Here is a 23,654-nt window from a genome sequence, read left to right as displayed (position 1 = left end):
TGGTGTGAGTCTCACTCCTATTTACATTTTATGAGATAACGCCAACACCTCAGCTCATGGCCATGATTTGCTTGGTCACCAGGACACTAGTTGGTCAAACTAGATCCTTAAAAATGTTATAGCAAATGTTTTTGGGCAAGCCATTTGTTTGCTTTCCTGTATTACAGTGGCTTGTAGCTACAGCCGAGTTGGAAAGAAAAGTGCCATAAAAAAGCTATTAATTGCTTCCAGTAGGTTCCCTTCCAGCTGCCCTCAGGTCTGTTGTTCGCACCCTTCATGGCACTGCTAAGTTAAATATTATCTGGTATGAGAACTACTTGAACCTCTGGCTCATTTTACATAACATATCCTGGGATTTGTTTTAAAAGCAACCTTGCATGAAGGGTAACAAATCATATTCATATATAATGCATTGATCCATAACATTGTTTGTATGTATACTTCTACATAATTTCTTAGATTTTATGACCTAATACAGATGTCAGCAAAAAGATGTTTCCTCAGATTACTTATATTTTATTCTTACTTCGGGTGCTATGACTAAGAGTTTACGGGGAGTAACAGATGTCCAGCCCTTTCCTTCTGAAAACATTATCACAGTTCACAGTTTGAAGTAGCTGAAGAACTCCAGAAGGCGTGGTTTGGTTGTATTTGTGCTGAAACAAAAAAAAAAAGGTCTAGGATTGCATTTTCATGCATTTTCAAGATTAATGGTGAACTAACCCACAGTAAGCATGAGTGTGTGTATGCTAGTTGAGAAAGTGATTGTCCTTGTGTTTTTTTGTTTGTTTGTTTATTTGTTTGTTTGTTTGTTTGTTTGTTTTTTAAGCAAAATATTCCAAGGAGGCTCTTAGCTGTCCATCAAACAAGTGGTTAGGTTAGTGAACAGCATGAATAGGTAAAAGCACCTGTTTGCTGTTGTGTGTTTACATAAATTGGTAGTACTCTTCAATTGAGACAAGAATGTTTCAGGTTTGTATATTAAGCAGAATAACTTGTTGTAAAACACTTATTTGAAACACACGGAAAAGTTCTGCATATAATGTGAATTTTACGCAATTGTTAGGCTATTATAAGGCTTGAATGTGATTACTTTAAAAAAAAATGTGTTTAGCTAAGTTACAAATTATTCCACATGAGAACAATCACTAAACACAGACTTCATAAAACAAAGCTCCATTTCCGCTAACATGGCTAAAAATTCAAGTTCCCAGCAGCTTCTACTCCCCTTCACACATCAGCACTGGCCAGATGCTGTGGAGGTGTGCAGCCAGTTCTGGCTTTTTTGGCTTGCACAGCCACTTTTATAAACTGCTGCTCTCCGACTTTTCCGAAATGCCTTTCTGATGCTTTGTTCTGTTCTGAGACCTGTTTAGACAGAAGCATGAATCAGACTTAAATAAGGCTTCAGGTATGCCCAGATTCAGTTCAGTGAAAGAATAAAGCCACTTGTTCCTCACACCAACTTTGCACAAGCATGAAACCATGGTTCAGTTCCAACTGTTGTCCAGCCTCTACTCAGTAAGCTCATTATAAGAGGACAAACGCCCCCAACGGACTCAAAAACTGTAGAACAAAAGCAAAAAAAAAATGTGTGGTTCATTCTTTTTGGTAAAATATTGGAATTCTGTGCAAAGTCATCACCACAGACCTCAAACTGATGTATTGCACTGAATAAAATTGCTGATAAATGTTTTCCCAATAAAAGTGAAGCGCTTCAGATGATTAATGCTGGACAGAAGGGGTCTGAATTTGCTATGCAGAGAGAATAAGAGGATTTGAAAGAAGAAGAGAATGGCTGCAATAGCTCTTTCTCTCTCTCTCTCTCTCTCTCTCTCTCTCTCTCTCTCTCTCTCTCTCTCTCTCTCTCTCTCTCTTCTTACAAGATCTTTTTTTTCAGGTTCTTCCAGCAGATGACTCAGAGAGGCAATAACTGTTGAAAGCCTTTGAATAATTTCTGCTTGGATTTATAGGTCACTGTGCCATTTTTATCAGACCCAGCCAGTGATGCAATGACTTGTCCTCTCTCTTTTTTTTTCTTCACATTTTATCACTCCCTTTGGCCTAACCCTCTTAACCCAAGAATGACCCAGAGTTAACCTCTCTCACAGCCTCGAATAAATTATAATTAACAAAAAAATAGTGTTACAAAGCACTTTTCTCTTACTAGTGAAATGTGTCCCAAAGTGCTTTATTCCTCTTATATACACAGAAATTTGCCAACTAATCCATTTCTATTTATAAAAGAACACTGCATACTATCTGAACATTACACGTAACTGTAAATGTAGTGGAACATTCGCTAAACAAGTTGGTTCAGGTTCTCATTTATGCTATAAAAGCTATAAACAGTTGTTCCCTCACCACCCTCACTTTTTTTTTCTCTCTCTCTTGAAGTTAATAAGACAAAAATCAAAAAAGTGCAAAGTCCTGAACACGTTCCTTTGGTGAATTTACAGACCGCTACAAAGCTCTAACACTGGGGATCTCTTCGTTGTTAAATAATAGTATTTTTAAAAAATCTGTTTATTATTAGCCCTGTGAATTAGCTGATGGACCATGGTTGACCTCCATGTTTCTGGGGTGAAGTGCCTGGTTTGGCGCTGCTCTGGAGCCAAGTGCATCGGCCTCAGATCCTTGCCCTTTCTGCTAGTGAGCACTGGAGGCTATGGATCACGTTTTTTTTTTACTGTCTTTACTCCTATTGGTAGTCGCTGCGCCAAGTCGCTCCACATTTGAGAAGTTAAACTTTTCTCAACTTTGTCGCATCACTGGACACACCCACATGAGACACAGTGTAAAGCGCTTTGGATAAAAGCACTATATAAGTGCGCCATTTACATCTAGTTGCCAACAGTCGCTATCGCTCATGCCGCCGGAAGTCGCCAGCTCTCGTTGAAAATGAATGGTGTACGGTCGCGAGTCACTGTATGTGTCAATGTAGCTTTAGTAAACAACGCTGGCATTTTCCACAAGTGCTATTCTTTATCAGCTTCTGTTTACTTTTCAAGTCATTGAATATTCAGATGAAGAAGAGGGAAGATCCGCAACCTTTATTCTCCACTAAACCAGATTCCTGCTGAACTTCTCAAGTGTTAGACAAATCACTAAGTTTCTCTGATAGCCTTGTCCAAGTGTTTTAGGATCTCTCTAGTAGAAAGAGATATTTGCTAATGCGTTCTTGGTGCTTGTTATACAAGCACAGCTGTTTCTGCAATTGTTATACATTCTTTGGAGTAAAACACACCGTGTTTGAGTGTCATTGTCGACATGGATTCTTCACCACGGGACATTTTATAACTAATGATAGGGCTTTATAATAGCAACTAAAATAAGCCATCTCTACTCAGCCAGGATTTGCCGGATTTGAGGCTATGATGGAAAGATTCGGAGCTGCAGGTTACAGTGATTCATGTCTTCGTCGCTATTAAAATGAAGTACAGATCTATCAATCTATCCACAGTCTAATCCTCAGTGCTGTCATTCCGTGCTTAGGAAGTAGTGCAGGGACGATCGGTCCACATCAGATGGCTTCGAGACGTACGTGGAGCGCGGCTTGAAATGTTCGCCTCACTACAGAAGCCAGTTTCCATGCTTGGTCTTCTCTGATGGATCTCAGCTGAAGCAGCCAGGGTTGGACGTGCGCTCAATACACACGCAACAGCAAAGACCTCACACTGTTTCTTCACAATATCTCAGACATGCACACACACATCTGTCAGCACTGGTAACAGTCTGATGACATGAGGATGTGTGTGGTTTATGTGAGCGCTAGAGCCTGTCACACGTACAGGATATGGCAAGAAGCCCATGGAGACTGCAGTCTGTCTGAATTTCTGAGTAAAAATGCTTTTTTTTTTTTTTGGATGAATGATTAAAGAAATCATTTAAATGTGGGGAGCTGAGTGTGTCGGTCAGCTTAGGCTCTGCATTGTATAAGAGCTAGCGTGATGTCACTGCCCTCTTCACCTTCCGGTCTGCATGACCCCTTATCTACTGATGCGCAACACACACACACACACGCACACTCGTGCGCACATATATAATAGCTAGAAGGCTTCCTGCCCTGTGCTCCGTGACCTGGCTCCAGGGAGGAAAAACTTGATGACGCGTGTTAGCACAGCTGTCGGGATGCTCTTCGAAAATATGGACAGCTTGGAGCGTTTGATCTGTGCAAGAACAGTTCCTATCTATTTGCTTCTCACTTGGGATTTGGGAAGAATAAAAGTACTATTTATTTTCATGAGAATGTTTATTTTTCAAGAATGTGTGTGTTTTTTTTGTTTTTTTTTTAAATAAATACACAGCATTTTTTATGCGCCTTTTCTTACTTACCCCGATTTGACTTTCTGGAATAGAATTCCAAGCTGTGCCACCACCAGGACCGTATAAACATCACAATAATCCACCAGTAGGATTACAATCTTAGCAATGTTTGTGTGTTTCTTTTTTTGTTGTTTTTCTGTTGTCTGTCAGATTCCACACTCAGCTTGAATTTATTGTAAAAAATAACTTAAACAGCATGCTCAAAGCAGCCTTTCCCTTACCAAAGAAGCAAATAAAAGACCTCTGAGATTCTCTAGCAAGGCACGCACTACGTTTTTTCCTCTCCTTTCTCTCCTTCTTTTTCCATTAAGCACCTGTCAGTGTGGGTTTTTGTTTTTTTCCTTTTTTCTTTCTCTATCTTGCTGATTGAGCTTAAGTGGCCTTACCTTTCAGCTCTCAATAGCACTCTTGCTGCTAATGAATGGACTTAGCTTGTTTTAAGAAGCCTTTTCTAAGCTCCAAGGTCCACTCATCTTTTTAAAAAGGAAAGAAGAAAGGGGGCTGAGGGTGTGACTGCACTTGCTGGTGCGATAATGGACCACACATGGACCACGCTGGCCTCCTGTTGCTATGCCCCAAACCACCTCATCTTCTCCGCCCTCTTTGCAGCTGCTGGAGAGCCACAGTTGTTCCTTTATGTGGTTTGTTCGCAAAGCTGTCATATTGACAGAGCCTGGGCCTGTTTCATTGTTCTCATCGCTGGGGGGAGAGGTTCGGTACGGCCCTCCCTTCGTCTTTGTCCCCTTCACCCATTTGTGACAATACGCTACCGGTGAATATCTCCGACATGTTGTTAATGCAGCTTCCCTTTTGTGAATTAGAGCGATAAAGGCAAGAAAATTGGATTTTGCATCGCAACCTGGACAATTGTTTTATACCGTATTCCGCTGAAGAATGGTTCCCAGTTGGAGATGAAAATTTTCCAGTTATTATTATTTTTTTCTTTTTACAACCTGATGAACGTAGCCATCTATCAATAGTAACTGTGGCGGAATATCTCCATGATTCCCCAGGAAGAGAACCGCAATTTCTTCTGTCTAAAATTTTCACGTTCACCAACGGAAAGAGTATTTGGAAGCAATGTTTATGGCTAAGATTTAATGACCGGTTAAAAGACGATGCTTTTGTGACACGGAGCTTGACATGTTTCTTCAATCCACAGCACTGTATTTTCAACCGCAGAAATGCATAATTAGGGTCAAAGAGCTGAATCTGGAACTTTATTTACGATGCCACATGGACAGAAAGGAGCTCAGCTTTCTGTACCATAAACATACCTTCTATTCTGCAACATTATATACACAAGTCTCCGTTTCATTCTTTTAACATGGACCCATAAATCTTGCTCAATGTGAAGGGATTATAATTGGCCATATCGGGTTCAAACACGACGCCGTTTGATGTGTCACCCGCATGTTGGAGACGTTTTCTCCGTGTCATTTCTGGTGATGGCAGAGGCCCAGGGTAATTTCTTCAACTGCTGCACTGCCGTGGGATTCTTCCCAAGTCATTTAAACTCCTATAAATGATATTGGTAGAGATCAGTGTATTCTTAGGAAACATGTAGTAAAGGTTTACAGATATGGCATTTTCAGATTTTCTAGATTGTAGATATTGGTTAGTTTATATCTTTCGAAAATATCTGCAGTGGATGGATAAATCATAAATGAATTTGCAAGTCCGCTAGACAGATCAAACCTCCAAAGTTCTTCCCAGTCCCATCTTTTAGTTGCCTGGGAACTCAATAAACTAAGCTAAAAAAGAAGGTACTCGCATAATAAAGACAAGTATAACCAGATAATTCTGGGCATTAATACATTAAGGAAAAGGGTTGAATACTCGAATCCCTGAGAGCAGTGAGTTTATGTAGCCACAAACCTTATCCGCTCCTGATAACGTTTCTGCTGATGAAGCATCATATTAGCGCCTGCCACAAAAAGGCAGAAAGGCTTTAGCTAACATTTTGGCTGTGAACTGTGGTGTCTCACACATAAAGACATTATCTGGCTACCGTCTTACAAGCGAGGTGACTGGGTGTTGCGCTAGCTTTACATTTATAGCCTTTGGCAAACACTCTTATCCAGAGCGGCTTAGAAAATTGAATCGTTTTCAGAAGTGGAATTTATAGCCATGCTTCCAGAGGAGACCTGAATGTGTAGCGCCTTAGATCACTCAGCCATCCTGACTTTAGACAGTAATACAGTGCACTGTACTGTGTTTTGTTTTTTTGACCACCATTGGTATTCCTGATTTTGGAAAGCTTGTCTAGATTCTGTGCCACCTAATGTCTGGTAAAAGCTAGTTCTTACCAACAGCCAGCCCACATCCCAGGAACGTCACTTTTTGTCCTTTTTCTGGATGGTCGAGTAAGGAAAAAAAAACATCCTACTGAACCTACTTGTCCGCTGGGCAACTGTGAATGAATTTGAATGTTTGTCCCAGATGCCCAGGATATCAATTTGACCCCCTAACCCCCAAACCCCAACCCCCATACCTGCAAATTTCTTGCATCTTGTCATATGTTCTCCATATGATCAGGACTTATGTTCTAGGCTGTATAGAAGTAATGAAATACACTTGCCTAAGCATGTGGCTCTGGCTAAACAGGAAACAAAAAACAACAATGGTTATTTGGTGGGGGGAAAAAGACTCGCCTCGGGCTAGTTTTTACTTCCAGAAGAAAGTAAAGCCCTAGAAGAATTCTTGTATTTTGTTTTTCACTTAGACTCTTTTGAGCATCAAGCGACATTGAGGCTCATCAATCGTCATACAGTCTCGATAGGAAGCATGGATGTTCTGAGCAAAGTCAGCAATTTCCTGTCCTTCCCAAAACCTGCTGACTGAGCCGCAAATATTCCTCAGGCAATCGCTTTTTATCGCCTTTTCTCCAAGTCCCGACCTGCACATATATGATTTCTCTTCACAGATCAGTCATATGCGTTCTATTCCATTGTCACTGTTTCCAAATATAGTGCAGGACGATGTGCAGTAGTATCTGATGTAGATCCTTCTGTAAGGTGTTCCATCAGTCCTATCTGTTCCTCAGGGATTCTGGATGCATGTCTGGAGATCATTATGCAGGCAGCGGAGATGGTGGAGATTTGGGCACATCCATCTAGGCCAATAAGGAGGATCCGGGCCCTGAGTGGGAGAATTTAGCATGCGGTTGATGGGGTCCCCTATGTGTGGTCAGCTGCAAGCATGCACATACTGTACAAGCACAGTAAGCTCGGCTTGATTGAAACCCTATGATCGTTTCATGGGGGTTTGTGAATGAGCGAGATCTTGGAATGTCAGTTTCTCTGAATTCTCCTTGCAGTTTAATTGTATATATTTATAATATCTGTATCATTCACTCGAGTGTACAGTAAACTGATGGTTGGTTTGTGAGATGCATGTGAGGTTGATCTGATTGTGTACTCTCTCACAGCACTGGGGGGAAAAAAAAATCAGTTGCGAATTCAAAAGGCTGTAAAGCACAATTGCTTACTTGCATGGCCGTGTGGTTTCTGCGAGCGCCTATAAAGTCAGAAATGCGTAAATGAGCTCCTTTGCAAAGACTCAAATTGACACCATGTGGAAGACAAAGCATTTAAAAATAGTTAAGTGGCAGTTGGGTTCGTTTTTCAACAATTTTATGGGTTTACCCTCCTTCCTCATCTCACGCAACAGCAATACTAAGGATATTTTAGCATCTTTTGAATTAATGTCATGTCTTCAGGCGAATCTGTACGATTTGATCCGGAGCATATTTTAAAACGATCTCTCATTTTTCACTGCAGTTACTAGTTAAGGGGAATTGTAAGTTTAAATTGTCAGCGGCCAGCCTTTTCTTAAGTAATTTGGGACGCCTAATTGCTGTTTCATCTAGCCACAATTATAATATAGACTTGCAAGTGCTCTCATTTTGTTTAGTTCATGTATAATTTCAGATTGTTACAGAATGTCTGCTTAGTTACACAGATGGCGCCTTCTTAAAGACATGCAATCAACAGTCATCATCTCCACAGCTGTAAGCACAGAGGGGAAATTAATCTCTGTCAGAATTCAGATATAAACAAGCTATAGCAATTTAAGTTCATGCATTACTACCGGAGGATAAACTCTAGGTTTTAGAGATCTGCCTTTACGATCCCTGGTCCTCTTGAAAACGGTGGTCTGAGGCTCACTTCAACCAGACCATCAGGTGAGGAAGCCAAGTAACGTGATTGGTTCAACTTTTGTCACATTACTTCTTGTTTCAAGTGGAGGAGACAGAACACCTGATATATAAAACCAGACTTTCATAAGACTGGGACACTAGCTCATGTTTGTTGCGCAAGTGCTTGCACTGAGAGCATCACGAAAAATCCACATCTTGAGCCGGTCTGCATGACTAAAAATATTCTTGTACAAGAACGGCTACTAGTTATCCAGCACAATGTCATGCCATGCATCCAAAAAGTGCTGTTCTTTGCCACTTGAGTGTTGGCACCAAATCAAAAAATCAGCAAACGGTTGCACATTATCATTTTGTAATCCAGCGTAGCGTATGAAATTACACAGTCGGTCCATGTCTCGGAAGGAATTCTACTTTGTGAAAACCAGTCCCTCAAGGATTTAGCAATTTTGCGATCGTAGAAATTAACGCAAAATCAAGGAAGCTCGCAATATTTGGAGGAGCTTGCAATGTTTCTAAAAAAACACAGATTTTCCGCAGATTTGGGCCAAGACGCGTCGTGCCACATCACAATTCAGTCAAAGCCACCTTTGAGTCAAACATAAGTACAGCTAGAAGGTCTCATTTAACAATTAACAGTCACTGCGAAAGACCGTGAAAAGCAGTTCCTTGCAATTGCAATTTCACCAATTCAAGTAGTTTTCCACACAAAAAGCACAAAAAAAATACTCAGCAAATTGCATCGCAATTTTTGAAAAAAAAAAAAACTCAGCATAATTAAGCATTTTTGTCCGCAATGATCACAAAAAATATCTGCAAAATCCTGTACGGACTGGAAAGCAAACCTGCGATTATAAGCCCCTCCCCAAAACGAGCGCCGAATTAGTCCTGGATGTGCACTCGGTATTCAGTACTCTGTATTCACTAAGTATTCAGGGCCAAGTGTAAAAATGCCCATAGAATATTTTTGTGGTTTCTAACTCATTATAAATGACTCTACCTGCAGTCCTCCAGTAGATAATGTAATGAGTATATTCACCTGGTGCCTCCCCATCTCCGTGCCATGCCGGGTCAAATGTTGAGCCACTCCCGGGTCACCAAAGCAACATATGTAAATTCAATTAGGAACAGACACCTAACGGGAGGTGGATAATTTATGCGCTTGTAAGCAAGTCATTGTGTGATGGCAGTTCTGATGTGATTGCATCTAATGAGATCACACTGTGCGGCACTGTGACGGATCCCCTGCGATGCTTTATAATTAATGTGGACGTTGAAAAGTGCTTTGGGCTCCAGCTCACTCATTAGCACAAAGGAAGAGTTGTATGGTAGCAACCTCAATTGAAGGAGAAATCATCTTTGCCAGGAACAACGTATGTGCTTTGAAATGTTTTTGCATAGAGGATGTACAGGTGGGAAGGAGTGAGTTCATGTGAAGATTATGATGAATTTGGAATTGTGAAATAAACGCAGTACATAGAGTGGAAGGAAGCAGTGTCGCAATTTCCCTGGAATGTTCAATCAAGCTTGGCCACTTGTGTTTTTCTTTCATCATTCTACCCTTTGCCCTTTCTACTCAGAACGCAATATACTTATCAGGAGATAAGCGTATGCCTTGGAGAGAATTGAAAGAATGCATTTCAGCTCTCGTCACACAGTCATTCACGAGCAATCTCATTCCCTCTCATTGATTTACTAGCTTGGCTGTTGTGGTGATGGATTTCACAGTGCTGTGCAAAAAGCCTGGCTAATCAGAATCCTGTCTAGAGCATCAGTTCTATGATGAGCAATGGTTGATGTGTCAAGATTTATCAGAACGCCATATTTCATTGGCTTTACCTCTGAAAACACAATGCAAGTAATCATATTCTGATCTACATTTCCACTTTAGGGGTGGACAAATAATGAATTCATTAACTAGCCCACTTGGCAAGGGAATGCTCCAGTGTGCTTACCTAGTCCCATGTTTTGGTTACCCAGAAACCTAATAAAGTAAACTGAAAAGTGGTAGGTAATGTAATGTAACCTGATAGCTAAGTTCAATAATACAGAACAAGGACGGATGTAAAAATAATTGACTAATGAATTAAAATTTTCCAGGGAGGGAATGACAGTATGTAGTCTTAATTAGTGTTAGGATAGGATAAGATTTTCAGACGTATGTCTGTTAAGTAACGTTGCCGGAGGACATCTGTAGTAATTAGGATTGATTAGCGTGGGATAAATGATTTCTGTAGAAATTCCAGAGATGGGATTGTCTTATACATGTCGTACGCCTTATGAATGGTGAACTGGTTGTTTTGGTATTTCTGGTATTTGTTTTGGTAACTGTTTCTTTTACCTCTTGTGCCTGCACAAGTTGCGTTTGATCGTTAGTAGGTCATTTAACATAACATGTATGCAGTCTGCACCCGTGCTACGAACTCAAATGCATTGCTTCTTTAAGAAGGCATTTTAGATTGATATTTTACTTGGTTTCTGTTTGGTTTCAGCAGGATACAGTAGAAAAGAGTGTTTCCTGGAGTGTCTCCATACTGAAAAAAAAAGTGAGAAACCCATAGGACATAATACAAGCCTTAGCAACATGTCAATTCTGACAGGTTACATTCTACCTGGGGTTATTTGTAGAGTTTCTTTTATGCTAGGTAAAAGGCTATATAATACTTCCAGACAGGAAAATGGTCCGTAAATCCCAGAGATAAACTGGTAATAATTACATTACCCCACCTCCCCATGTAAAATTAATGCAGCCCGAATAGGGCTTTAGTTTCTATAATCTCTTCATAGATGTAGCATATCTTATGCATGCCTTTGAATAAACAAAGTCTTTTGGTAAACTTTCCCACATTAGTTGTGTTTGGCTAGCATCTTAATTTTTGCTCTTTCTAACGATGGCCTCATTGCATCCTGGGTCGATGTCCATAGTCGATAGTGCAGCATTGAGTCACAGAATTGAGACGTGTCCTGCCACCAAGAAATATTCAAACACACTGGGAATGCGTTATTCGAACCTATGTCTCAAATGGAAAAAATTGTTTTGTGCAAGTTTATAAAGAGTTATTGGACAAGGAGGAAAGAAAAAGCTGGTATCTGCTGTGTCAGCAGTCTGAACCTGTTTGTCCGCCAGGCAAAAGAATGATAGCTCATACACTTAATCGCAGTGATGTGCTCACCCTTGCATATTGTGATATTGTGCATGTGTGGGTTGTTCTAGCGCTGCATCATTATCATTAATATTTCAGTAAAGGTGCTTTGCTGTGGTCTATTGATCAATTGATATTTACTCTGCTAAATGCTGCACTCCTAACTGCAGTGAGTCTTGGCTAAAGTATGCCATACTGTAGTCTGGCTCAGCCTGTTTATGCCTCATAAATAATTCCTGTGTCTTGTGCAAACAGGCACTCTAACCCACAAGTGCAGAACATCCGCCACGTGGCTTAAGAGCTGGAGTTGGTACGCTTCAGTGGCGAGAATGAAGCCAACTAAAGCAGTCTAAAAAGACATTCATCAGATTCCAACTGGGTTTTTGTTTTCTGTGTATTAGAACAACAGTTTGTGAACATTGAGAGCCCTGTTGTGAGCTATGCTAACAGAAAACCTGGCAGATTGTTGAAATCAGTCTTGAAAGCCAAGACACCCAACTGTAAAGGCAATAACCAAGACCGTCACCCACACAGCAGCTTGAAAACAGAAAAGCCATTTTCTCTGAAAATGTCTCTTCAGTGTTTGTATAAAATGCCAAATCTCCCAAATTGTGCTGGAGCTCCAGTCTTGCATTCCCATCCCTGTGCCACATGTTCCCCTCAGCGAGATTGTTCAGGCCTATACTTATTCATACGCTATCTGCCTCCTCATTTCACCCTGGCCTGCTGGTGGCCCGGATGGGCCTCAAACACAAAACCGGACAGACTGACTACCCTTTCTGTCAGAGGACCTCAGTTGCAGGCAGGAACAAAGTCCAGCTGATTTATTGTCCCCTGGCCGGAGGGGCATGCCGCATGACAAAACACCCCCTGTTGTGCAGAGGCCAGAGCGTGGGATGTACTTTCAGACCGGGGTCAAACTGGGATAAAAAGGCTTCTGTTCCAAGCAAGAGGATTCACAGAGCATGAAACATTTGGCTTTTTAGGCTAATTGATAGGATGGCTCACATTCGCTTTCAGAAGCAGAGGATAAGCAGCAGTTGATGTGGCTCATTTGTGGAGTGCTTTTAAAGCTGGTAATAGGATTTTAGCAATGAAGGTTTCAATGCTTTCTCTGCTGGTATGGAAGGCTTTTTACGCATGCGATTATATATTTAGGTTTTAAAATAGAGTATTTAACAACAGTGGAAAACACTACAGTCCATAATCTCACACGGTTGCCTGATTGATTCTTCGAGTGCAAATCCTGCATGTCTCCCAACATCACCTTTGTTTTAAATATTTATTCATTAAAATTACAACGCTCCAATTACTCTTCTGTTTCTAGACGTATAATTTACCAAGACAGTTGTAATTCTGTGACTTGGCATTATTGGTTTACCTAATCTCAGTGTCAGAAACCCATGGAGAAGCTGATCTGTATTGCACCTATTGGTTACAAACTTCACAGTCTTGATGAAATATAATTAGTATCTGGAAAAACTGGCCTTGAAAACTTTGGGCAATGTGACATAAACTTTTCAGAGCATGATTTAGTCACTGGAATTTTTTAAATGCCATTTCCATAATGCCATTTGAATAGAGTTAGTGGAATAGAGATAGTCCATGCATGTCTTTGGCCTGGGGGAGTGTGTGTATATATATATATATATATATATATATATATATATATATATATATATATATATATATATATATATATATATACTCACATGCAAATACATGTTGGTTGATTCTGTAGTTTGTAGTCAATTTTCCTTGTGAGTTACAAAATGTGACAGGATCTAGAAACCAAAGCTTACACTTCTATTCTCTTTTGTTTCTTCTGGCTTGTTTATATTTCATTTCCTTGGGTTTTTTTTGTTTGTTTTGTTTTTACTTTTAGCTTAGAGTCCTAAGCAAATAGCTCGTGTTTTGGAAATTCTTCATGAATCTGCCTTATGAGGTGACATTGAAACAAGACATTAAAAATGACGTGAATTTATCCTTGTGTTTGGATTGTAAGACCGCGCTCTGCCTTGTGCTGGTGATTTATGAGCTGCTGTAACGTGGGTGTATATCACTCAGCTCTGCTCATCTTGCTCAGGCTGGTTGTTTTATTGACTCTTACACCTGCTATTGGTGATAACTTACCTGCAGACATAATCCACCACCGGGGAATTGACATTCCATTCTTTTCAGTTTTTCTCCATCAAACTATCAAGAAGATAGCACAGATTTCTTGGATATAAAAGCGACCCCTTTTTCATGATCTCATGTATTAGTCGTAATTCGAGGTGTTTTCTTGGTCTGGCTCTTGTTGGTTTGCATAGCGGTGGGAGAAACACGGCTATCAATCACAGCAGTGTGTTTTGTGTACTGAAATGTTAATGGTGCAACAGAGCAGTGTCTTGCAGCTACGTTGTTTTAGAATATAAATAACTCACATTACGTAGTCGAAGTCCAAGCTTGCTATCACTAAGCCAAGTTGTGTACCTGTCTCAGCTGGATTCTACCTTTACAACCTGAAAGTGAAATATGATCCCACTGCAAAACAAATGGAAAAACAATTACCTTACGGAAAATATTTGAAATTTCAGATGCATGTGGTGATGGTTTGAGAGCGTGCGCCTATGTTGCAATGAGGGGAAATAGAGATGTCATTGAATTGAGTGCCAGGTAATAGTGTAGAGTAGTAGTGGTCTCAGTAAGCCTCTCTTTCTTTATCTACTATGGCATGAAATAAAGTGGACCCTGGAAATTGCATGCTTCTTATAGCATGACAACAAAGCTATTACATTGAACAACTCCTCAGCTCACAGATCTTAGAGCTTCCTTTTTCAGAACCTGCATCTTCCATTATTCAAAGACGGCTATTTTTGTTCATGAAGTAACACAAACTGGGGTAATGACCCAAAATCTTGGTACTTATCCCCAGAGGATGTGACATATTCTGATGAAATGAGGTGCTGATCTCAGCCTTGCTCTAATTTATTACGCAGTGATAATTTTACTTTCTTTGTATCAGTGTAGCTTAACCAGGGACTGCACTTGCATCATTTTTCCCATTAAAAGAGGATGCTATTGTATATGAAAATCTGTTAGCAAGTGCTAAGTGAGGTGTGTTTGTGTGTGTGTGTGTGTGTGTGTGTGTGTGTGTGTGTGTGTGTGTGTGTGTGTGCTGAAGAAATCCCAAAGTGATGAAAAATCTCAAGGAAAAAAATGAAAATAGAAATGAGCAACTCCAACATTTTGGAGTATTTATAGTTCTGTACAAGCCTTCACACTCGCCCTGCCCTTGTGTGTGTTTCCACAAGCTTGCTAATGTTGCTTTTATTGCATTGAGATGAAAAACATCCACCCATGACAATGTTAATTTCATGGTAGCCCGAGTTGGTTTGTACCGAATACAAAGCTTCTGACCCTCTTTTTGTGTGTGTTTTGGCTTGTCCTATGGCCTGGGTGAAGTTCCTCTCACTCGCACTATTTCCACATCAATTACACCTACAGGCTAACATTTTTGACTAAATATCTGCCAAACCGATATGTGACACTTGCAGCTAAATCAAATGCTCTGGGGCCATTTGTAACTTTGAAAAAGAAGTTAATTTCCTTCCTTGTTGTCAGTTGCTGTAGCACCATCGTTCTAAGGTTGTTCATAAATTGGAGTTCGAGTCTGGAGTCTAAATCATTAGGACATCCCCCCCCTCCTCCCCCCCATCTGAATTGATTTGTACTGTTGCTTTCTTTTGCCAAATTACCTGTCTAAAGTTATGTTTTTCATCTCCGCAATATGCTCGTGTATAAATTATTCATATATGCAAATTGGCTTTTTTTTTCTCTCCACCAAATTGAAAGAGCACATGATGAAGAATGACATCTCGCCTGATCTGCATATGGTAATGTCCTTATATCGAGCGAGCCACCGGTTTCAGAGCCGCTCTCTGGTCATTTTTGGAATCCGTGGTTTCCTTGAAGAAGAAATAGAGTGCAAAAATGGACCCTCAATCAAGAGACGTCTTTACCCCTCTAGCCATTCATTCTTAAATGGAGATGGTATTTTGAAGTCTGAGAAGCACTTGCCCTTTGTCGAGTATGTTTGCCATCTAAAGCTTGAACTGAGTGTGGAATGCATAAGGCCAACTCCTTTGTTATGAAGCCTTGTTGTCCAAGACCCAATAGAACTACTTCTGAATATAAACCATGAATAGAATTGGACAAATGGCCAGATGTTTTGATGCTCTAAACTTGTTCGTACTTATTATTCTGTAGCAGTTGATTGCATATAGTCCTGCAAATATAAAGACGTTCTTTTTTTTTTTTTTTACATGCCTAAAAAAACAGCAGTAATTATTCTTACGAGAATAAAGCAGCAGTCCTTGAGAGTTCTTCACGAGCACCACTGGGGACGAGAAAGTTTTCTATTATTGAGCCGCAGGCATTCTCATGGGAAGAAACTGTAGACAAAGGCTTGGGAAGCAAAGCTGAGTGGTTGCAGCAGAGGACCTCCCCATAGGCATTCGCAAAATATGAATGTGGCCCTTTCAGACACCGAAGCTGGGTGATGACCCATGCTTGGCAAAAAACACTGTCCCCTAACTGCCAATGCTGCCTTCCACTTCCCTAATGCTGCCGCAAAAAGCATTTCATTGTTTACTGATGAGAGATCATGTTTTACATCATTTTTTTTTTATAGTTTGTTAGATTCTATATTAAGTTTAATTCAAGTGTTTCATTCAAACATGATCTACATTGCAGATATGTTTTGATTACTTTTTATGGTGTCTTTTGTTTTCAGCTGAAATTGCATGCCTTTGTTTTTCATGTAGCCAGGCAGTGCTGGTCTGGAAACGTCAGAATGCTATTTACACCGCTAAGGGTTTCTCAGTCAGCCGCAGAGTTTACTGAATTTCTCCTTTAGTCTGGGGAATGCAAGGTCCAGATTACAGCAGCTCCATTTGAACATCACTCCTCATTAGCACAGCTCCAACCCAGCATGGCAGACCACGCTACTCACGGCAGGGCGAACGTGATGGGCAAACGGGTTCTGACAGGAGCCGTTTCAGAAGCCCCGGCTGAGGCGGTGTAGACTTTTTGGTGTTGGTGGTCACGTGATCCCACCATCCCCTCAAGAGGCCAGAGGTGTGCGGGCTAACAAAGAATGTTTTACTGACTGGTAAATGCATCACTAGAACTCTAGAATTCCCTCCTTTATTTTTTTTTGTTTTTTTTTTCTCTTCACCTCTCTATTACTACACAAATGTGATGCTGGAATTACTCAACTAATAATAGTAATAATATTGCGCCAGGTTAAAGTTTCATGTTACTTTCACGGCTTGTTAGGAAAGACTTGGAGTATTATGAAAGGCGCCAGAAGGCATTAGCTCTTGAATCGTCTCGACCTAATGCAGCGGCACTTTAGTCCTTCAGTCTGTCGAGCTCTCACACCTCCTCATCTGTACACTGGGCTTGAAAAGATATGTTTCCCAAGCTTCAACTTTAATACTGTTACTATTTCAATGTGCTTGTCATCTCATAGATAGCTAATTAGCCGTGCCAAGCTATTACTCGGCACTCAAGTTCATCATATAGCTGCATTGCATTGTGGAACTTTGAGTCCAGTGTTTGCTTTGTCCACAACTTGTACATTGGATTTCCCATTAATATGCCTTTGAACATTGGTGGAAAATGGTGAGTGAGAGAGGAAGGTGATGCTCTTCTGTTTTTACGAGCGGACAGTGAAATCTGACGTTATCCCTTATGTGCGAGATTGTTTAAATGATTACTTCTATTAAATGGCCTTTCTCATCGTATTATTCTCATTACAGGTTACAAACATATCTCATGATATTTGAAGACATTTTACACAGAATGTATCAGGAGATTGTTTACAATTGTTTAATTATACTTTTATTTAATAATGCATTACAATTAACACTGAAAAGGAGGGAAATATTTAGAAATCTGTAAAAATTAAAGTAGCACTTTGCAATTTTAAACATTCAAATAAGTAGAAAGACATTAAATCAGCTGCTTCCATTCATGTCATGGACTGTTGTAAAAAAAAATTTTTTTAAACTTTTTTTTTTATAATAGAAAGATATTGTGTACTGTAACATAATTAGTACTACAGTAATTAGTATTATATCGTCCTATTGCCCAGTCCTAGTTCTCATCAGTGCCTCACTTTAGGCATTTCTGAATATGACAAACTACAGATTCTTTTACCAAAGAGCTCCTCATTGAGACCCCTGACTGAGCTAAGCATGGCAGAAACTTCAGTTTTCGCCCCCGGGTTGCTGAGTGGTGTTGGTTTTTCCAAGCCTGTCGTAGTGAAATAATCCTGCATACAGCTTGGGTCTCCTATACTAGCTTTCTACCCAGCAGGATGAGGCATTCATTTGACAAATGGTTTATAGCGTGTAAAATGGACCTGAATAAACAGAAAGAAAGGAGGAAAAAGATGCCTGCCAAAAGGAAGGATGGAATTATTTTTACATTGTGCGGTTAATGTTAATGTGTTGATGACGGATCGTTCATTTTCACGGAGCTTTTGCTTGCTTAGCTAGCTTTCTGTATTGAGTTTTTGCAAACACTGTAAAGCCTTCCTTTTGCCCTTGACTTGAGACTCTCTAATTGTAGAGCTGCGTTTGGCAGTGTGTCGAACAGTGTGCTGAAATCTCGTCGTCTCCATCTGTTCGGTAAGGTGGCAGGTGGATACGGTCACTACAGGCAGCAAAACAAGGCAGTATGCCAGATATAAGCATCTGATCAAAGTGGCAAAATACTGCATGGAAGGATGAAATGTTTGGCTTCATACAACGCTGGTCTGAAAATCTGATTGAGGAACTGACGAGTTCTGAAGAGTTTATACTATGTAAATGAAGTCTTGTATCTTATTGGTCAGAAAGGTGAGGATTAATTTTCCAGAATAGCAGATTGTACAGTAGTGCTGGCTGTAATTCAGATCACAATATTCTATTAATGAGCTTGTTTTAAATTCATTATTATTTCTATAGTCTATAGCTTTCGGTTATATCTGTGCTCGGTTTTTTTTCCTTTTTTTTTTTTGGTCCTTCAAATAAAGAAGCTCGTAAAACAACGACTGTTCGTACTCAGACTGTATATACTATACATTTTATACAGGATCAGATTCTACTACAACAGCCGTATTTGTCCAATTATCTGTTTATCTCGACGTATCTGTTCTCCGTCGCAGCGTTTGTCTTTTTGACATGGGCGTCCCGGGTCTGCGTGCATCTGTTGTTTTTCTGTTGCAGTCTTAATTGCCTGCGGTAATTACGAGTGCCGTGGGGAGTGATTGTATTGTGGCGTAGAAAAGCGTGTAGTCACATGCGCCTTGTTCCATCCATCGCAGATTTTAATTACAGGCCTGTATGTTTCCACACACATCACAAAGGAGACTAATGACGCTTGCCAATACTCCCCCTGTGTACACACACTCACCTTCTGTAAGGGCAGAATGTGTGTGTGTGACTCACAGTAAGACATCACATTGTAGGGCAACCAAGACTGTGTCGTAGATGACTGATAAATAGGTTAGAGAGTGTGTGTGTTTTGTCAGGGCCAGAGTAGACAGCATGCACCTCAGGGGGTGGGTGTGGCCCCCGGGGCATCTATCCGGTGCTATCTCTTTCTGTTCTGCCCTGCGGTTTTCCTGTTTTATTGTGCCTTTCGGCAAACAAATTTGGATGTTCCCCAGGTTGCTCTACACGCTAAGCGAGAACAAACAAATCATTCTTTATGTCTCTCTCCATCACTTACTTATCCTCTTTCCTTTTTTCTGTTTGCCCCTTTCCCCTCTGCCTACCACATGCCCACCAGTTTGATTGAGTTGGCTTTACTCTTGGTCTCGCCATGCTTTGTTACGCCAGTATGGACCTCCCTCTTCTTTTTCGTTGTTTCGTTTCTCTATGTTTATAGGTGTGGTGCACGTCCTTGATCCCCGAATCCACAGGAGGAGGCTGAATCATTTTCTGCCTTTGTCTCCGTAGTCTGGTCACTACCTCACGTACACGCTCTCCTGGGCTGTCTTTGTCTCGCGAGCGTTAAGCTATTTAGTAAACACCACACAGTTCCCAGGCAGAATGTCATGAATTTTAACTAAAAAGTACTCGATATGAATACAGCCTTCTTGTTAATGGTGGATGCCTTTAGAATTGAATTAATTCTCCCGCTTCTGCTCCAAATGGACTCCTAATAATTATGAAATCGTTCAGGGATTTTATTGGTTTTATCTCCACACTGTGGAGTATCATTTGGCTGAAAAGAACATCTCATCTCGTATAATCGATATGGCCTTGCACGATTCCATCACTATCCATCATCCTGATCCAAGGACAGACTCTGGATTTAAGTGCAGCTCAAGCTTGAAGGTGAAAGTGTGAAAGCCGGGCACAGGTGCTGAAAGATAAATGACCTTCAGAAAGCTGGATAGCTCTGTCACCGTTCAGTTCACACACTTTCATCCTCTCATTACACACACACATGCAATCATGCTGCACTTCACACTCTCCTGGCAAGAATAGGAGGGTCAGTCCACTTCTTTTAGACATCTTTCAAGGCTGGCTTGTCAGCACAGGAGGTGATGAATGTCGACGGCTGTCCACTCGGGGCCCTTCGTGCAGTCACTGAGCAAGCGCTGAGATATGTGAGAAGCTCTGTCCTTTTCTCCCTAAAGCAATGTCCGTGTGCAGAGTGTTTCAATTCAGTTCAATTTTCTTAGCAACCAGAGAGCTCTGCTATTCCAACCGTCACATAACACACATTGTGAAACTGCTGGGAAAATATAAACAAATTATCTTTTAACTTTACCTCTTGAAGTGGCTTCTTCTTCTTATCATTCTTCTTCTTATTATTATTATTATTAACTTATACATTTTAAAGCAATATATTGAGTAATTACTATGAATAATTCAATATCTACAATATAGCATTGGATTAATATAGAGTATTATATATATATATATATATATATATATATATATATATATATATATATATATATATATATATATATATATATACAGTGTATTATATATACAGTATAGGATTGGATTAAAACCCAAACTCATCTTGGTTGCGTTGTTATTATATAAAGTCTGATTTTTCTTGAAAATGATCTCTGTAAGAGAAAGCCTTTGAATGAGACTTTTACGCTTCATCTGCTCGTCTCAGTGCTGGGTTTCAGTTGTGCCTCTCTGTAGTCACATTACATAAAATGAATAAAAGTTAATATCCAGTAAAGAACTTGAGCTCTTTAATAGAAAGCTGTGTTCCATATTTACTGTTGTACATAATGGATGTTTAGGTGATCCTGTTTGATAATAAAAGTCAGAATATGTACATGGGGTATTTGGTTATAAACGGAAAGGTGAGCAAATTTAAATCTGCTTCAGTTGAAAAGCCAAAATGACCCCGAATATGTCAATGAGTATCGATTTTATCAATTATTGTCAGTGGAGAGGTCTGATCCTTTTTGCATGACTTTTACCACATATGTGCTTATACAGTAAAACATTAACACCACCTGCCTAATATAGTGTAGGTCCCCTGTGTGCCACAAAACAGCTACCTGTCGATGCATAGACTCCACAAGACCTCTGAAGGTGTGCTGTCCTGTAAGTCATGTATGTTGCGATGTGGGGCCTCCATGGATCGGACTTGTTTGTCCAGCACATCCTACAGATGCGCGACCGGATCGAGATCTGGGGAATTTGGAGGCCAGGTTAAGTCTGAACTCTGTCATGTTCCTCAAAGCCTTCCTGAGCAATTTTTGCAGTGTGGCAGGGTGCATTTCATTATCCTGCTGAAAGAGGCCACTGCTATTGGGGAATACCGTTACCATGAAGGGGTGTACTTGGTCTGCAACAGTGTTTAGGTAGTTTTAATGTTATGGCTGATCAGAGTATATGGTACTGTTAGAGAGAGATGATATTTGTTTGGTCAGCGGGAATGTATAGATCAGATGCATCAAACTCAATTTCCGTCCAGGTTACATTACCATTTGTGTGAACCCTTGAAGGGCCATAATCTAAGGCTATTCATTTTTTTCTAATATATATTATCTATGCTGTTGATTACCAGTAGATTATTAACTGTATACACTATTAGGCCTAGGTGATGAAGTTTATTAAAATGATTTAAGATTATTTAAGAACTCACACCGTGTCTGCTAAGAGAGACATACCTTCCTCAGACACTAATCTCTCTTGTCTTCATGCTCCAACGACTTTTCGCTTTTTTTTCCCCAACATGTTTGTACGTCTCTACAGTGGGTGGTGCATGGTTGACTTGCATCAAACACAGCAGAGAGGTGTTGATTTTGAACACTTAGCGTTTCAGCCCTGTAAGGTGCGAGCCCATGTGCTATACAGTGGCAGTGGCATGCGTGGAACGTGAGTGGCTGCTATGCTACAAGTCTGCTGTGAATTCTAGATAGTGTAAAAATGTTGAGTAATAGCATACCACGGGCCATTTCAGTATAACTTTTTGCAAGTTTGTGCAGGCCGAACGCAGTATTTTGCCCACAAGCCTGGAGTTTGAGACGTTTACCACATGTATTGCGATTTGTGTAAAAAAGAAAAAAAAGAAGTGTTCATAATGGCAGCAATTTTTCACCTTGCACTTTGTTGGACACTAGTGGCCAAACTACATGGCTAGAATGTACTGAAAAAACACATGTCTTGGCCATGATACCCACAAATCAGGTGTCGCCTTGCTTACCGTGCAACATTTCTTTAAAAAAAGATTCTCTTCTTCAAGTTGCTATGAAGCTTTCATTAAAAATGAATGACTTCTGTCCGCTTTGTTGTGCAGCACTGATGCTGTAGTGAGTGCAGGTAGAGTCCATGTAGAGTGCTTCACAAAAAGGTTTCACAAATATTCTTTCTCCTGTTATTTTCCAGCCGTGCTATCAAAACCAACCAGGACCTGCTTCCCGAGACGCCATGGACCAACGTGTTCTACAATGATTTCTGGGGTACACTGCTCACACACAGCGGCAGCCACAAGTCCTATCGGCCACTCTGTACACTCTCCTTTCGCATCAACTATGCCCTGAGTGGCCTGGAGCCATGGAGCTACCACTTGGCCAACGTGGCACTGCACTGCGCTGTAACGGCACTGTTCACGCACCTGGCGCGCCTGCTGCTGGGTACGGGCTGTTGGCGGCTGCTAGCAGGCCTGCTTTTCGCCTCGCATCCTGTTCACACCGAGGCTGTTGCGGGCATCGTGGGCCGGGCTGATGTGGGTGCTGCGCTGTTTTTCCTCCTGGCATTGCTCTGCTATGTGGGGCATTGTGACCAGCGGGCGGAGGGGGCACAGCGTCAGTGTTGGGCGTGGTTCGTGGGCAGCCTGGCCTGCTCAGCCTGCAGCGTGTTGTGGAAGGAGCAGGGTATCACCGTGCTCGCCGTGGCAGCTGTCTACGACGTGTTTGTCTTCCACCGGATGAAGCTGCAGCAACTCCCCGGAATCTTCTACAAGGTAAACAAGTTTGTGTTGTGTTTTCGTTGTGATTTTTGGCAAGTCAGCTCTGTGGGTTTTTTTTTTTTTTTTTTTCCTGACACATGCAAGTGATTTCCTCCACTCCCTTCTACCTCGATGAGTGCTCAGTGACCCACGGGTGGAAAGCCAATATCGTTGTGCGGAGCCAGTGGGCGTAAATTTGTGTGCGCGCGTATGTTGTTTGCTTTTCATTAGGAAATCGGTTTCTGTGTATATTCAGCTGGATGATCTGAAATGAACTGGAGTGGGGTTTTTATTCTACAGTGCTGCAAAAATATACAAGAGCAGAGGCAAACAAAAGAAACATTTGTGCTCGGTTTGTTTAAATGCAACGGGCCAATGAGTTTGTGTTTGTGATTTCATATAGGAAGTGTGTAATGGTTCAGTAAAGCGTTGCTCTTGCTCCGAACACTGTAAATACCAGCTCTATAAGCACCAGTGATTCAACCTCTAATTTAATGAACCCGTGATAATGACACAATTTCCACAATAATAAAGTTGAGAGTGGCTTGATAATGTTC

General features: G+C 40.8%; 1 protein-coding gene across 1 annotated transcript in view; it reads left to right on the top strand.

Annotated features, from left to right (window-relative positions):
- tmtc2b (transmembrane O-mannosyltransferase targeting cadherins 2b) overlaps positions 1 to 23,654 on the top strand; it is a 110,190-nt gene that overhangs the window by 35,113 nt on the left and 51,423 nt on the right. The window contains exon 2 of the mRNA XM_053622812.1: positions 22,536 to 23,112. Within this exon, the coding sequence (XP_053478787.1) occupies positions 22,536 to 23,112 (577 nt within the window). The remainder of the gene's footprint in view (positions 1 to 22,535; positions 23,113 to 23,654) is intronic.

Source organism: Ictalurus furcatus, chromosome 4, assembly GCF_023375685.1.
Source record: "Ictalurus furcatus strain D&B chromosome 4, Billie_1.0, whole genome shotgun sequence".
Classification (NCBI taxonomy): domain Eukaryota; kingdom Metazoa; phylum Chordata; class Actinopteri; order Siluriformes; family Ictaluridae; genus Ictalurus; species Ictalurus furcatus.
The sequence above is the reverse complement of the archived record's forward strand: the minus strand, read 5'-3'. Positions and strand labels throughout refer to the sequence as shown.